Source organism: Delphinapterus leucas, chromosome 19, assembly GCF_059928025.1.
Source record: "Delphinapterus leucas isolate spDelLeu-1000000601 "Yukka" chromosome 19, BTC_Dleu_Yukka2, whole genome shotgun sequence".
Classification (NCBI taxonomy): domain Eukaryota; kingdom Metazoa; phylum Chordata; class Mammalia; order Artiodactyla; family Monodontidae; genus Delphinapterus; species Delphinapterus leucas.
The window spans coordinates 27,247,884-27,264,276 of record NC_143147.1 but is presented as its reverse complement, the minus strand read 5'-3'; the positions used below and the strand labels follow the sequence as shown (position 1 = coordinate 27,264,276).

Genomic DNA, 16,393 nt, shown 5'->3' with positions numbered 1-16,393 from the left:
AAAACACTTTGGAATCTCACAGCTTGTGTATGTATACAGAAGAGTTATCAGGACTGAAAATCAAGTCCAGAGGAAACACCAGCTGGGCTAGGGCAGGGCAATGAAAACTTATCAGGGGAAGGAAATGGCTTTCAGCGACCAGTGCTCTCATGGACAGAGCTTACGTCCAGGCTAAAACTAGGAGCCAGAATGATAGGACAGAAAGATAGGACACCAGAGACACGCTCAGAGATTAGACCAATGCATACTGGACCAGGAATCCTTACATGCCTTTTTCCCAGGGGTCTGTCACCACAGTGAACTAGGCCTAAGTCCATGGGCAAGAAAATTAAGTGGAGACACCTTGAAAAATTTAGAGGCCTATGAAGGAGGGGACCCTCACAATCCAGGGCTCAAGTTGGGCAGCCTAAAACACAAGTTTTCCTAGTCACTGACAAAGAGAGGTCTTCTCGGTCAGTAACCAAGGGCCCTAAACACAGCCCAGAACGAGGGAGGCAAGTTTCCATACATCTGGTCGTGACCCAAGAGACCAGATGAGGAAAATTGAAGCCTGGGCTCTTCCTCACAGTCTGGGGAAATCAGGCATTGGCTGTCCACCCCCACATCTTACCTCCTCCCCAGAGGGTGGCTTCTGAGCCACCCTAAAAAGAGCTAAGTTCTCTGGGCTCTGGGGGAGCTTTAAGATGCTGGAGGTGGGTGACAGGGAAAGGAAAATTGCTCTAAACTCTAAAGCACTGCTCTCCAATAGCATTTTCCATGATGATGGAAATGTTCTAAACCTGTGCCATCCAATAGAGTAGCCGCTGGCTCCATGTGCCTACTGAGCACTTAAAAGGTCATGGCACTGAGGAAGAGAATTTTATTTTTTTGGCCAAACCATGAAGTTTGCGAGGTCTGAGTTCCCCGACAAGAGATGGAACCCCAGCCACAGCAGTGAAAGCGCCAGGTCCCAACACCTGGACCACCAGGGAACAGAATTGGATGCCAGGGAAATTCCGTTCCCTGAGGAAGAGAATCTTTAACTTAATATTTAACAGAATTAATTTTCCTTAATTTTAACTAATTTACATTCTATAGGCATTTGCCTAGTGGCTACTGTAATTGACAATGAAGCTCTAGGGCCTTGGGGATGACAGATTCAGCTAGACAGCGATGGAGGGAAAGCAGGGATAGCTTAGGTCCTCATCAGGCCCTGTGGGATGGGGCTGGGGTGGATGTCCTCAAACAACCACAGAACACTTCTCTTGTCTCTTTATTCCTCATGCATATCTGTCCCCTCTTTTGCTAAGTTGCTCATCACACACTGATATCCCCACTCCTTGATGGTCTCCGGTGAGTTGTTGGATGTCTCTCGGTGAAGGCGCCTGGGAGACAGAGCTTCTCACTTGTCCCTGCCTGCTCTGAACTGTCTCTGGCGAGCGTCAAAGACTACATGCCCGAGCCGGGTGCCTGACCCAGGACAGTAGGGCTTCCAGCTGGTTTTGGGAGGCATAGACATCTGGCGATAACTCTGGCAGGCTGGAGGAACTGTATCCATGGGGTGGTACACCCGTTCTTGGCTGCCTACTCGCCGGGAGGGTGATCGCAGCACAATCAGCACAGGTACCTCTGAGAAGGTTAGCAGGTCATTGAAGGCCACCTGAGCCTTGGGAGAGCAGGAGTTCTGACTGGGTGGAGTAGAAGTCCATGGTATGTGCTGCCCTGCATCCTTGTGGAGGCCAGGATTTGGGATAAGGCATGAGTTGTTATGGAGACCTGATCTCTGGGATAAGCCAGAGTATTGAGTAAGGGCTGGACCCTTATTGGAGCCAGGATGCTTGTGGCGGCCTGGATCTTGAGCAAGGCCTGTGTTCTTGGGGAGGCCTGGGTCTTGGATAAGGCCTGGACTGTTGTGGATGCCTGGGTTTGTGGTAAGGCCTGGGTTTCTGGAAATGCTGCAGACTTTGGAAGGGCCTGGGGTCCTTGGGAGGACAGAGCCTTGGTTGAGGCCTAGACTCTCATGAAGTTCAGGGGGTTGGGCCTGGCTTGGGATATGGGAAGTAGTGGATAACTGGGGAGGGATGTGGCCATGGGAAGAGAGGACAGACTGAGAAGACTTGGAGGTTGGGGGAAAGGTGGGGGGTTGTAATAAGGTGGAGGGCTTCTGGTGGTTGCTGTGTTGATGAAGGACCCAGGATCTGGGAGAAACAAGCGGTAGATAAAGAGTGCATGTTGGAGGCATGTTGCATGGTGAGTTCTGGACACTGTTTGGAGAATGGAAGCAAGGTTGAGAAGGTACAGCATCCTTGGAGTACGGGAATCTGGGGTAGACTGGAGTCTGGGGGTCCGTGTTTCTCTTCTCAGATCTGCAAGGAAGGAAGCTGCAGTAAGGGAAGGTCTTGGACTGTACAAATTTGTCTTTGGCATCATTTGAGATCTTCCATTCCATATTCCCCAACTCCAGGTAACCCAGTATGGATGCTGTGGAGGGCTTAGCACTGTCCCCACTACATTGCTTGAGTGTTTGTTCAGCTGTACCAGAGCTCACCAGACCATGCCCCTCTTGGGGCCTGGAGAGGGTACCCAAGTCCTTTCTGGAATACCCAGAGTTCTGAGGGGGACACACATGGAATCACTTCTGCTTTACCCTGCGGGCATCGCAGACCACACGGCCGGAGGAGAGGCCTTGGCTGAAGGCAGACATGGTAGAGAGAATAGTATCTAGGATGTGGGTACGGGGGGTGGAAGGGACTGGAGTGGTCCTCAGGGACATGACCAGCGCTGGGAGAGAGGTTGTGGCAGAGATCGGGACAGGGGCCGGTGTAGGGGCTAGGGCAGGAGTAGTAGCGTGGGCAGAAGGTGGGGGAGGGCCCAGAGTGCTGGCATGGGTATAGGTCAGATGAGCATGGGTCAGGGTGCAGACAGAAGTGTGGCCCAGGGACTGGGCTGAGGCACGTGTGGGGGCCTGGGCTTGGGCCCGGGCTGGTGTATGGGCTGAGGTATGCTCAGGGCCATGGACCTGGGCAGGGCTGTGCTCAGGGCTGAGGGCTGGGGAGGGGGTCTGGGCCTGCGGGCTGGTGTGTGCAGGGGGGTGGAACGTGGAGCAAATCTGGGACTGAGTTGGGGCGTACTCAGACTGGTAGGTGGAGAAGAAGGTGTGGGCTTTGGCAGGAGTGTTCCCAGTGGGGTGCACTAGGGAGAAGGCCTGGGCCCAGGCGGAAGTGTGCTCATGGGCGTTGTCTCGGGAACAGGTCTCGGATGGGGTGGGGGTGCTCAGTGGGGAGGGCTGAGGAGAAGGTCTGCGCCTTAGCAGGAGCATGCGCAGTGGCCTGAACTGGGGGGTGGGTCTGGGCCCGGGCTGGTGTCTGAGCTGTGTCAGAGTGTGGGGTCTTAGTCTTGCTCTCTTGGGGCAGGTGGAGTGGAACCACGTCCACCTTGCTCATCCTATAGAGTTTGGAAGATGTCTCTTACCTGGAGTAAAAGTTGGCTTGGGACTTTAAGGCTGTGACAGGAGGGGCCTTCCCAGTTCCCACTACCCGCTCCTTCCACAGTCTCCGTGGAGCCTCCGTGGAAGCCCCAGCCCTTCCACACTGAGGCGGCATCCAGCAGCACTTAGAAGCCTTCTCATCTTTTTTGTCTGCTTTCCAGGAGTTGAGGTGGTTTGTGTGCCCGTGCAAGAAGCGTGGGCGATGGTGGAAGCGGGAAGAAACCCTTGAGCACAGGTTCTTGGGATCCACGGAGCAGCGCCTGTGCATGCGATGGCTGCCTACACCGCTGGCTTGCTTGTCTGCGGGGAAAGGCGAGATGGGTCAGGTCCTGGGTGCCTGAGGGGCTGAGAATCAAGGCAGGGATAGAAGAAAGGGGACAGGCCCACATCCCCTGAGCTCACGCTGGCGCCCACTCACCTTTGGGGAAAAGATGATTGAAAAGTGCCCGCAAGAATCTCTTCAGATGCCTCCAGAGCTGAGGAAAGAAGGGGAGGGGTGAGGCCGGGAGCAGGGTGAGCCCTGAAATCCAACCCTTGTGCGGCCACACCCCAGCAGCCCTCCCACCTCAGCCCCTTCAAGGCCCCAGGGCTCCCCCAGCCCCGCTGCCCAGATCCTGCCCTTACCATAGTCACCACGTGGATCCCCGCGATGAGGAAGATCAAGCTGACCAGGAGCAGAAGAACTGAGTCTTCTTGCTCCTGGCATTTCCTGGGGATGGGGCCAGGGAACGGCTCGGCTCCATAGTAGGTTCGCTCACCCATGGCCGGGGCTCCCAGGACTGCCTGGGGCCCCTGCCCTCCACTTTTAACTGGGAGAGAGGCTGGGTCATAATGGGGCATGTAGTGAGGTCACAGTGAGGGAGGGTGACTCCCTGGTAACCAGAGTGGCATTCCCTGGTAACCAGGGTGAGGTAAGCTGAGGCTGGACAGTCAAACAGGGCCCGTAGGCCGGCACACCTGCCCTCGAGCAGTCAATCATTCGTTCACCACCCGCTGACTCACTTGTTCAAATGACACATTCCATCTATGGCCCCTCCTGAGACTAGGAAGACCTTGGCCTCAGAGCCCTGTGCAAGGCCTGGCTGGAGTCCAGAGCCTCAGCCTTCTTCATGCCCTTCACTTGGCGTGGAGCTGGACCTGCCCAGATGTGGAACCCCCCAGTTTGGAAGCAGCTTCTTGTACGAGGCTCTTTGGGGACAGGGACAGCTGAGACACAGAGGAGGTGCCCAGAGACCAGTGGTTTGGAGTCTGCAGCTGCAGATCTACTTAGTGCATGGTATAGGACCAAGAGGGGCCTGCTGGCAGGACTGTGGCCACTAAACCAAGGAGACCCTCAGGCCAAGAAGGGGACACTGGCTTCTTATGGCAGGAAGCCAAGGGCAGGGACCCAGGCTGGTAGAAGGAGTGGTGCTTCCAAGCCACAGACCACCAGTGTTTCCTGGACTCTGGCACTCCTTATTCCTCTCTCCATGCCCTGCCGCCCCCGCTCCCGCCCCCGGCCCCATTTGCTACTGGTCAGTTCATTTGCCCAGTCTGGCACCCATGAAGTGAGGGCCTCGAGGCTGAGGTGGAAGGTAACAGCGAGTTGTCCCGCGCTTGGCTCTGCTGCACTTGCCGCTTCAGCTCCAGGCTGTCATGCACCTGGTAGTTGGCAATGCCCCGCGGGTTCCTCCTGAGTGGCATGAAGGTGGGTGGGGTTGGAGGGTGCTCGGTACCCTGGACGTCAGGCAGGGGCTGGGAGGGGCGGAGGAACAGCACTGAGCTGGGAGCTGGGGACCGCTGGTACGAGGCCTCGGCCAGCACCGTGAGGGAGGAGGAGGTGGCCAGAGGGCGCCGCACAGGTAGAATCTCGGCCCATTCGGCCGCCCGGCGCCGCAACTCATGGGTATCCCGGGAGAAGGTCAAGTGTCCCGTGGAGAGGTGCAGCCTGCGGTTGGGTTGGCTGTGAGCACAGCTTTGGAGGCTCCGTCCATGTGCCGGTGGGGCAACTGTCTGAAGAGTTCAGGGTTGGGAACCTGGGGACCTGGGTTTCTAGGGCCCTGGGAGTAGCGGGGGTGTGGTGCCCCCTACCTGTCTTCCGTACTTATTTTTCTGATTAATCCAATAAATGGTCTTCTCTAAGGCATTCTGGAGCCCATGCCATACCTGCGGTGAAGTGGGGTGGGGTGGGTGAAAATGAGGGCCAGGCTCTCTACCCTCACCCCCCGTCCCAGCCAATACCGTTCTTGCAGATGGAGGTGCAGGCTGCAGCTGGTTCCCACCCTCAGCCCTCTTCACCCCTTCTGGTGGTCCCCAACCATCGTTGACCGTAGTTGCCATGCTGATCCCAATGCTGACAAGAACGACAAGGCCCAGCAGCAGGAGTAGGAAGTCCTCTGCATTCTGGGTACTTTCTTGGTATTGATGGCAGCACCCCAGGTTGTCATACCAGAGCTGGCTCTCCATGGTGTGGGGGGTCCTAGGGCCACCTGGGCCGTGGGCCGCCACCCCCACCACCGGCCCTGACCCACAGTGCACTCATGCCAGGACCTGCGGACACCCACCAACAGGTGAGGGAGCATGGTCATAATGAGACACGTTGCAGGGAGTCACAATGCCGTGGTGGCCAATCTTTCATCCACTCAGCTGGCCCTTTATGTGGCCATCTCTGCCCTCGGCTCCCGTTACATGGAGCCTAGTCCCCAGAGTTCAGTCTGTCCTTCTGTCTCCATGGTGCCTTGCTTAACTTGATTTGCAAGCATGGTTGCTACAGATGAGAGACAGTCTTCATAGGGACTGAATCATGCATAAAGGATTTCCTCCATTTCATTGTTCGAGACATTATGGCAGCTTATGTAGCCTGTTGGGATTCTTCGAACTAGCCTGTACTTCTTAAAAAGTTTCAAGAGAAGCCAGAAAGCCAAATTTCTCTGTGAAATATCCACATTTCAGAAGTAGGAAACCAATTCAAACTTTAAATTCTGCTGGACAACAACATGAGCCAAACAAAACACACCAGTTTGTAACCTCTAATGTATACTGTATAATGCTTCTGTTCTCATCTTCTCATATGATCCTCACACTAAGGAGCAGATACTATTATTAGCTGTATTTTACAGATGGGGAAACTGAGGCACAGGGCAGTTTAGTAGCTTGTCCAATGTTTGAGCACCAAAGCTGGAACTTGAGGTTTTTACAGTGTGCTTTTTTCGCCTCATTACAAATGCATCCTTTTAGAAATAACCTTTTTTTTATCCTAAAGATAGTACATATTACAAACTACAATAAACTACAGAAAGGTGAAAACAAAGGAAAAACGACCACTGGTCCCAACATGCAAACATAAACACTGTTACTTAGTGTATTTCCTTACAGAAAAAAACAAGTCCCTGTTCATTCAACCAGAGGTACCGGCTGTATAGGTTAGGATCTCTGCTAGGTGCTGAGGATATTACAGTGAACAGACATAGTTCCTGCCCTCAGAAGGCTTACAATCTAGTTTTTGTTCTTTGTTGCATTCATTGCCAACCTAGATGTGAATATCCAATGGAGCTACTTCAAGAAGCCAAAGAGTAAATAACCAGATAGTGCATTTCAGGTGGGCCCAAGGCCCCCATCTGCCCAGTCCCACTTGGGCTTCCTCCCTAGATACGAAATGATGAGAGGATTGGACTCCTAGTGAAGGAGTTAAGATGCAGAAAGGGATAGGACTTGAGAGTCCTACCAAACTCTTAATTCAACTGGCCGAGGACCTCGGTCTCGGCCCTCTCGTCCTCAAGGAAAGGGGTCGGGAGGGGGCAAGTGGTACGTGGCGTCCTGAAAGATGACGAGGGTCCCGACGCTCGTGAAGATGATGAAGGTCCACAGGAAGAGGCGGTCCACCACCATGGCCACAAACTGCCAGTCCTCCTTCAGCTGGGGGTAGGAAGAGGAAACTGTTCCTGAGCTCCAGACTCCCAGCGCAGGCGGCCCCAAGGCCCTGTACGGCACCCAGGTGCTCCTACCCCGGCTTTGAGACAAGGGCGGGCCCACAGAATAGCAGAGAGCAAAACTGCGGGTGACGGAGGTGAGTAAAGAACAAGCGGGAAACCAGGGGGTGGGACCAAGTGAGGCAAACTTCCAATCAGAAATCAAATCGAGTGCTGGGGGCGGAGCCTACGTTTGTGGGTGGAGCCAAGGCCACCCAGGCCTTGCCTTGGCCCACCCTCTTTGGACTCACTGCGTCGTGGTCCTCCTGTTCCTGCAGCTGTTGAGCGATGTAGCTGACTGAGGAAACGACCTCCCGTAGCTCGGGAGGCAGGCCCACAGCCCGGTGTGGACCATCGGTAAATCGCCACAGGTCCGGGGCAGGCAGTTCAGGCTGCAACCTAGAAGAGGCGAGTCTGTGTGGCCAAGACCAGGGCACAAAGACGGCCTGAGCCGGTGCACTAGGCCCCGCCCCAACTCCCTCCTCGAACGCCCATCCAGGTTTCAAAACGCGAGAGTGCCCTTCAGGTTCTCTCCGAGAGCGGCGACCTCTCTAGCCTTCAGCAATTCCTCCTATTCCCTTATGCTTTAGTTCCCACCTCCTTGCAAAGTGGGCAACAGAAGGGATAGTACAAGTCCCATGATGCTCAACCACGACATCCTCCGGGAGCTTAGGACACCTGCCTCCGCACAGTCTCCTGGGAACTGTAGTTCTCCCTCTCCCTTCTACGTGGGCGATGGGGAGTAGATACTACCTGTTGGGTTTGGGGAAGAGAAAATCATTTGGTGGCTTGCGGATGAAATATACACCTGTTCCTCGACCCCAGCCACTTCCTGGAGAATCCCTGAGAGGTATAGAAGGTGGCTCCGGTTTCTGGTCTCTCTCAGGATTGGGTCTCTTCAGACCCAGATACGGAGGGAGTTTGTGGATAAGATCTGCAGAGTAGAAGAAGAGGCGTATTGGAGGGGGCTCTTATGCTCTCAGACCAGAAGGGAAGCCGCCAACCACCCCCACGGCACGTGCCCATTCCTGCGCATGCGTGCATGTGTCCCACAGATGAAATGCAACTACACAGCCCAAGAGTTCTTAAGTGGGTTAGGAGGCATCCTGACTGGAAAGAAAAGTTCTGAGGGCTTCCACCCTGATAGTACCTAACCCTTAGAACGCTCCCCTGGGACCCACGATGGGCAGTATTGAGGAAGAGAGTCTGGGATCTACGCAACGTCAATGATGGGAGGATAAAATTAATTGGGCAACATTTCAACACCCAAAGACCTTGGCACTTTGACACTCTACTGGCAGTTGTAGTTCTCACTCAGGTCTGTGAAAGGGAAGGTTGAGGTTGGTGGGAGGGAGGAGCGATACCTGGACAAAAAGCCAAATACTAGGATTGAGAGTTAACACAGGTTGGAGAGGAGATCTTCTTACCTGATGGACCCAAAGGGGCATTTGTTGGGTGTGGGGTGAGCGATGGTGCAGGTTGAGGTCTACGACGCTAAGGATGACTGAGAAGGTGATGAGGACCATGGTAAACATGAGGTATTTGATAATCATGGGGACAGACAGGGAGGTCTCAGGCACCTTGTCTGCCGGCAGCAGCAGGAACACAGGAAGGGTCAGCAGGGCAAAGGTCGAGAGCCCCATCTTCTCTCCTTGGGGGACAGAGGGGAAGGCGGAAGGATTAGGCTTTGCCAGAAAGCAATCTCCCTGGCATAATCAGTGACCGTGTTTCTAGCCCACTCAAGAACAGGCTTTTGGAAGGGCCAACTGCATGCAAATAACTCCTACATTTATACCTCCAACCTGGACTGATTCCCCTAACTTCCACACTTGTATCCACCTGCCTACTTAACCTCTCCATTTGGGTGTCCACTAGACATCTCGAAATTCACATGTCCAAAACTTTATTCCCTCACCACCGACTCTCGCCGTAGTCTTCCTCAGCTCACAAATGACAACTCGATCTTTCCTGTGGCTCCGGCCAAATCCCTTTGAGTCATTCTCAGCTCTCCTCTATCTCATCCCATATCCAAACCATACCAAACCCTGTTGGCTCTACCTTCAAAATATATCCTGAAACTGATGACTTATCACATCTACCACTACCATCCTGGCACAAGCCACCATTACCTCAGATCTGAGTTATTATAAAGGCCTCCTCTTTGCTTCATCCTTTGCCCGGCTGCTGACTGTTCTCAACAGAGCAGCCAGATTGACCCCATTAAAATGTAAATCAGATCATAACACTCCAGTGGCTTCCCATCGCCTTTAGCATAAAAGTCCATACTGAAGTCTACAAGGCCTTCCCATTAGTTCTCTGACTACATCTCATACTGTTTTCTCTCTTGCTTACTTCATTCAGTTATTTCTTCATTGGCTATTTCTTGAATATGCAAGGCACACGCCCACCTCAGAGATTTTTGCATTCACTGTTAACTCCTCCTGCTAATTTCTTCCCCCAGATATCTACCAGGGTCATTCTCTCACTTCCTTCAAGTCTTTGTTCGACTATTGATCAAACATTCCCTTTTTAGTGAGGCATTGACTGACCATCCTATTTTTATATTGCAACCCCTGTGATAAACCGTAGTGGAAAAGCATATGAAAAGAAATATATATCTATAAATGAGTCGCTTTGCTGTACAGCAGAAATGAAACACAACATTGTTAATCAACTATTTTCAATAAAACTGTTTAAATCAATAAATAAATTGCAACCCCTAGCCCCATTCTCATCCTCCACAAACACTTTTCCCACTTTTCCTTCTTAGGGATTGACCTCTCCTTATATACTATCTAGGAATTCCCTGGTGGCACAGTGGTTAGGAATCCGCCTGCCAATGCAGGGCACCTGGGTTCGAGCCGAAGCTGGGAAGATCCCACATACCGCGGAGCAGCTAAGTCCGTGCACCACAACTACTGAGCCTGTGCTCTAGAGCCCGCCAGCCACAACTACTGAGCCCACGTGCCGCAACTGCTGAAGCCCATGCGCCTAGATTCTGTGTTCCACAACAAGAGGAGCCACCGCAGTGAGAAGCCCGTGCACTTCAACAAAAGTAGCCCCTGTTCACCACAACTGGAGAAATCCCCCGCACAGCAACAAAGACCCAATGCAGCCTAAATTAATTAATTAATTAATTAAAAAAAATAATACACTATCCAATGGGTTTATTTATTATGTTTGCTGAGTGTGTCCCCACTAGAATATAAACTCCACGAGAGCAGGGATTTTTGTCTGTTTTATTCAGTGGCGTATTCCCAGCGCCTTGCACACTACCGATGTTCAACAGATATTGTCAAATGAGAGTGGACCAACCCCTGTAGCAGGAACTATATAGCAAATCGAAGGATCTAAAAATGAACCAAAGTATATAAGAATATGCCAGGTGACTGGTTATTACTGTGGCATACAACAGGCACTGAAAACTTCATGGAAGGTATTGAAATAAGTAACTATTATGGTCTGTTCTACTTTAGTCCTGTAATATTGGGTTCCAAGATTTGCCTTGCTCCAGGAAGAAGGAGAAGTTACATGTGGAAGTGTGTTCTAGAGATGCATCACTCTCCTTCCCTAGACTGAGAGAGGGCTTGATTACAGAGAGAAGGAAAGCGTGTGTTTTTTGTTTGTTTTGTTTGGTTTTGTTTTGTTTTTCAGGCCACAGCAGTGAAAGCCCAGAATCCTCACCACTAGGCTACCAGGGAACGCCCAGGAAAGCATGTTTTGAATATGAGAGCTTAGGATTTCAGTCTCTGAATCAGACTAGTACTAAGCAGGGTTGGAACAGCAACACTGCCTCTCTCTGTGTAATGTCAGGTGAATGACTTAAACTCACTTAGCCTCTGTGAAACGGGCAGACAATTCAGTACTTACCTCACAGAGTTGTGAAGATTAGAACTGAGTTAATATATGTAACACATTATTTGTATTATCTTATAGCAAGTGCTCCAAATTAGAAAAGACTATACCTACACTTACACAAAGCTTACAGAGTACCAGGCATAGTTCTATTAACTCAGTTAATCCTCAAAATAGTCCTATGGGGGAGGGACAACGACTGTCCAATCTCCACATCAGGACACTAAGAGATTAAGGAATTTGCCCAAGGTTACTCTGTTAGCATATTGTGCTGTCTCCCAGAGAAATGCTGGCTATGATTTCCAAGGGACATAGGAGGTTAAGGGACTAGTAGGCGGCATTTGACAAGGGGGGGAGGGAGGATGCCAGGAATGGGGAAAGGGAAAGGAAGCGTTAGCTGAGCCTGGGAGTTTGTTGGTCAGAGGAGTGGCAGTTCCAAGGATGAGATCCTAGAATTCTGAAGGGAAGAGTTCAGAAGTTACTGGGTGCAGAGAAGTGAGCAGCAGAGGGGAGGTAGAGCTTGAGGTTGGAGGGGAAATCTGGATGCAGAGGCAAAGGCTCTTCCTGAAAGGAAAACCTGGGTGAGATTGCTGAAGCACAGTTCATGAAGGCTTGAGTTGGCAGGAAAACTTTCCCTGTATTATGGGTGAAGAGCAAGAACCTGAGCTATTGGTAAGAAGGAGTGCTGGGCCCCTTCCCCTCTTACCTGCATCTGGTGGCAGGTAGAAGACGAAGATGGCCAGAAGAGTGATGAGGATGCATGGGGCAATGACATTGACCAGGTAAAAGAGAGGCTTCTGGCGAATGATGAGGTACAAGGTGACTTCTTCACGCTGTCTTTCCCCCCCTCCCCTACGATCCACTGGAGGCTGGATTAGCCGAGAAGGCTTGTGAATAATCTCCCATTGACCATTCTCTTGGGGGGAGTGGGGGGAGAAGAGAAGGTGACACAGATGTGGAACCTGTCTTTGTTGGTGCCAGATACGGCTTTCTTTATTTTCTTTTTTTTTTTTTTTTTTGCCTCACTGCGTCATGGCACTGCTTGTTGGATCCTAGTTCCCCAACGTGGGATTGAACCCGGGCCCTCAGCAGTGAAACTGTGGAGTCCTAATCACTGGAGAGCCAGAGAATTCCCAGATATGGCTTTCTCTGCCACATCCTAGAGCAGTGGGCACTGATGTAATAAGGGGCTAGCTATGGTCCCTGGGCTGGACAACCCATCTCTAATAAATTTGAGCAAGTCTCAATTTCCATAAACACAAAATATAGACAGTTATACCTATGTTGCTGAACCCACAGGGACTCACTGAGGGAGTGTATTTATCAGCCTATCAGAAACTGGAAATCGTAAAGCCCATGGACATGGGAGCCAAGCCCACTCACCAATAAAGGTGCCTTAATGAATGGGCGCTTCCTGCCACTCCTGCCCATCGGGACCCAAGCCGGTCTGCAGACTGACTTCTGAGCTGTCATAGCTATAGGAACTGAACACCATGGTGCAGTTCTGCCAGTCAAAGGGGAAGTAGGTGACCTGGATGGAGTGGAGAGTCACTAGAGCTGCCAGAGAGCTGGTCAGGGCTGGGGGAGTTGGGGAGGTCACAGGGAGACAGGGATCACCAGTGGGAGATCACAGAGAAGTGGAGTCACAGAGGAATAAGAAGGTTATGCAGGGAGGTCATGGACAATGGAGTGGGGCGGTCACTGAGGAAGACTGGAAGTCAATGAAAGTGGACAGAGAAGATGAAACTCAATGGAAAATCAGAACGGTAAGAGAGACGTGAGGGTCATGTGGATTATGAAGGAGGGATATCTGAGTGAGGGTTTCTAGGAGCGCCTTGAGTTTCCCATGCGGGGCCCGGACACCTGGATGCTGCAGCTGCTGCGATAGATGCCCAGGGGCTGCCAGCGTACGGAGCCGTCGGAGGACACCATGACGCTGATGTCCAGAGCAACGTCAAAATTTCCCTCCTTGCTGCCGGGAAAGAATCTTCTCATCTGGGATCAGGCCCCTCCCTCCGGAGGCCGCGCCCCTCCAGAAGCCCTGCCCCACCTCCCAGACTCTGGGAACATCCTTACTTGTTTAGGAGCACCACGTCTGGTAGCCACACGGATTCCGCAGTGATGCGGAGTGAATCCATGCTCTCTTGCTCCTCAGAGTCCCAGCTCAGCCTGTAGTCAGTCCACTCCTAGGGAAGCAGAGGCTGAGGGGCCGTCTGGGGCTGGAGGCTGGAAGGAGTCTTGGGATGTGCGAAGGAAGCCCGGGAAGGCAATGCAAGGGGGGAGAGCTGCGCAGGCATGGTCTGTGGTTCTGGAGGCCAGGGCTCTGTTTAAGACTCCACCTGCACTCTTTGGGACCCTATCAACTAATTTCCCCTTCTCTCTCATCGGACCCCAATTTCGTCTTTCTGTAAAAACGAGGGAGTTGCATGCTAGTGTCTAAAACAGTGGTTTTCAAACTGTAGTTAACGACCCTTTTCATAGGGCTGGAATGAAATGAGTGGCCCCAAACCAGTGTTCAAAATAATTTAGAATGAAAAATGCATGGAATGCAGCTCCCATATTAAAGATAGGTATTGTTTCCTGAAGCTTCTGTTTCAGTTAAAAATGTGTTTTCTGAGGTCGTGATGCAAAAAAGAAAAAAGAAAAATCTTACCGGCCGGAACATTCGAGGACGTTGCAAAGGCAACGGGATGCCCGCCCTTTCCCACCCTGCCGGATTCTCCGTACCAGGTCTAAGCAGACCTTTGGGCTCATCACCTCATCCTTCTTGTTCTAGAAGCGAAAATTTTAAAGGGTAGATATGATGTCAGTGTAGAGAAATGAGGGGCTCGGTGGGTAAACTCTCTCTAGAAACTCCCCTCTTTCTCTGAGTCGCACCCACTTGGGTTCAAAGCCCACCTCCTATAAACTGCGTTGGCTTAAGTTCTGCCTCTATCTCGAAAACTTCCTGCTGGCCGTACAGTCAGCCAGTGCATTTACCAGTCCCGGGCCCGGCCGGAGTGAATCTCTGCCCGCTGTTGTTTATTGAACCTGTCCGGCACCAAGGTCTGTCCCAGCCTGTGACCCCGCCTCAAGGCCCGCTCTCCGGCCTGTCCATCGGCCCCTGTTCCACTTTGAGATCTGCCAACAGGCCAGTTCACCATCCTGCCCGGCTCAATCCTGGCCCATCCAGCAGCCACGACCGCAGCTTGTCCATTAATCCGATTAGGACCCATCTACTAACTGCCCATCAGACACCCTGCCTGGCCTCGCCTCGGACCCCGCCTCAAGTTGTCCCTGGGTTCCACCCTGCCTAATGCCAGGGCCCCCAGCTGGCTAGTGGGCCAGACTTCAACTCCCTGCGTGCGCCCTCACCAGGCTGATTAATTGCGCTAGGCTGAGACCAATGCTGACCTTAACACAGTCTCCCACCTCCCACACCGGCCTCACCGAGCTATCATAGCTGCAGCAAAGTTTCTGGCAGTGTGGGCATTACGCCTCTGAGCCGCAGGCGCCTGGAGGAGAAAACTGAGTGAAGCCGTGGTGCCCGGGCACAACCTCTGGCCCTGTCACTGCCCCTTTGAGGTCCAGGCTTAATCGGGTCGAACGGAGCCGCCAAAGCCCCCAGCAGCAGCAGGAACAGCAGCAGCAGTGCCCCTGGAGTCATAGCACACCCGCGTCGTTCAGTGAGTCAGCCTGGGTGAGCCGCCAGGACAGCCAGTGCAGGGGATGTGATGAGGCGCCCAGGAATGTGCACCTGTCATTGGGGGGCAGCCGCCAGCCTACCCGCCACGCCCCTGAGACTTGACTCCTCCCTGAACGACTGCCAAAACCTGCTACCCACAGATGGCAGACAACACTTCAATTGTATGAATCGTCTTTAATTGAGAAAGCATGGAGTGGAGACTGGTCCCCTGGGAGCACAGTCTTTTTGGGTACCTAACACCCAGCTGAGGTAAAGCAAGTTCTATTCAGTTAGAAGCTGGAAGGGTGTATGAGGTCTAGAGACCAAGAGGCCCTCACCCTCCTTGGCCTGACATGTAGGGGAGAAGGGTGGGACTTATTGCTGAATTGGTGTCTCCTCATTTGAGGGGGGTCAAAGCTATGTCCCATTTGTCTTTTTTATTCTAGACCCACTACCCTAAAGACCTCAGCTTTAAAGGGGACCTGGAAGGAATTCCTGCTGAGGTAGCCAAGTGTTCATGTCCCCCCAACTCAGGCACAGTTCCAGTCATGCCCTGGTCCTGCCCACTTTCCCATCCTAGCTGCCCTTCTATGAGCCAGTGATTCCTTAGAAAACTCCCCTGTCATTCCTCAGCCTCTGTTCCCTGGAAGGACCCCAGCTGAGTTGCAGGAGCTAGAAAATGCATGTAAAATATAAGTTTAGCATTCAATAGGAAGAATAAGATTTTTGGAAAATTGTCTAGGGAAAACAAGAAGTTCTGGAGGATCCATGAAGAGCTTAGTTCTTTGTGAATCAGAGCTGGGTCCTTAGCAGAGCTCTTGCTTAAGAGGTATCATGAGAGAAGGTGGGAGCGTGGATCTAGAACTCTTACTCTAGACCAATAACATGCCTATATAGGCTCTAGTTCCATCCTAGAGGGAAGTGCTGAGTGTCGGGGTCTATGTCCTAGAGCTGAGATTCAGAAGGAAGTATGGCTCCGTATGTGTCTAGAGCACCACGCTCTGGAACTGGGTGTCTCTGGGGTAAGAAAGTTAAAACGTGTGGTGATTTGAGACTGGCCCAATTCAGGCCAAGACCAACAGCTGGACAGGGCCCAAATCCAGCCTCTCTCTAGATGGAAACCAGGGGTCCATCTGGGTGAAGGACAGAAGCCTGATGGATCCAGAACAGAGCCTGGCAGCATAGCTGTGTTCCAGCACAGACCCTGGGTGCAGAAATGGCCCTGCCTGGGGTGTTTGGTGTTCCAGAACCTGTCAGGAACAACGCAAAAGGTGGAGTAGCGAAAGAAGGAAATTAATCCTGAGCTGCAGTGGACCTATAAGTCTATGGCTTGGTGGCCATGAAGAGGGCAAAGGACTCCAGGACGTGGCTGAGCCTGAAGTAGGGAAGATTTACGCCCTGGTTTTGGCAGTTTTGGAACACCGGCGCCATGTCGGGAAAAGGCTTTGTAGGGTGTGAGTG

The 16,393-nt window shown here is 52.3% G+C and overlaps 2 protein-coding genes across 2 annotated transcripts; both read right to left on the bottom strand.

The window, feature by feature from the left end:
* Positions 1–1,381: 1,381 nt before the first annotated feature.
* LOC149744907 (uncharacterized) lies at positions 1,382–3,891 on the bottom strand. The gene is given in 1 exon segment (XM_089901791.1): positions 1,382–3,891. A coding segment is annotated over 1 exon segment (1,917 nt). The 5' UTR covers positions 3,299–3,891.
* Positions 3,892–7,219: 3,328 nt separating this feature from the next.
* LOC149744906 (acetylcholine receptor subunit beta-like) lies at positions 7,220–14,914 on the bottom strand. Its single transcript, XM_089901790.1, has 8 exons — positions 14,744–14,914; positions 13,345–13,454; positions 13,132–13,240; positions 12,728–12,799; positions 11,975–12,137; positions 8,841–9,064; positions 7,665–7,805; positions 7,220–7,360 (listed from the first exon to the last, which is right to left on the bottom strand). Exons 1-8 carry the CDS (start codon positions 14,912–14,914, stop codon positions 7,220–7,222), a joined length of 1,131 nt encoding a protein of 376 aa, XP_089757916.1.
* Between the last annotated feature and the right edge of the window lie 1,479 nt (positions 14,915–16,393).

What these genes read in the sequence shown, in the direction of transcription:
- LOC149744906 (XM_089901790.1), bottom strand. Translation starts at nt 14,914, where the DNA reads ATGACTCCAGGGGCACTGCTGCTGCTGTTCCTGCTGCTGCTGGGGGCT. An exon ending in ATAGCTATGACAGCTCAGAA is followed by an intron (nt 12,138 to 12,727) that starts GTCAGTCTGCAG and finishes CGGCTAATCCAG; the next exon opens with CCTCCAGTGGATCGTAGGGG. An exon ending in TGCCCCTTTGGGTCCATCAG is followed by an intron (nt 7,806 to 8,840) that starts GTAAGAAGATCT and finishes TCTAGGTTGCAG; the next exon opens with CCTGAACTGCCTGCCCCGGA.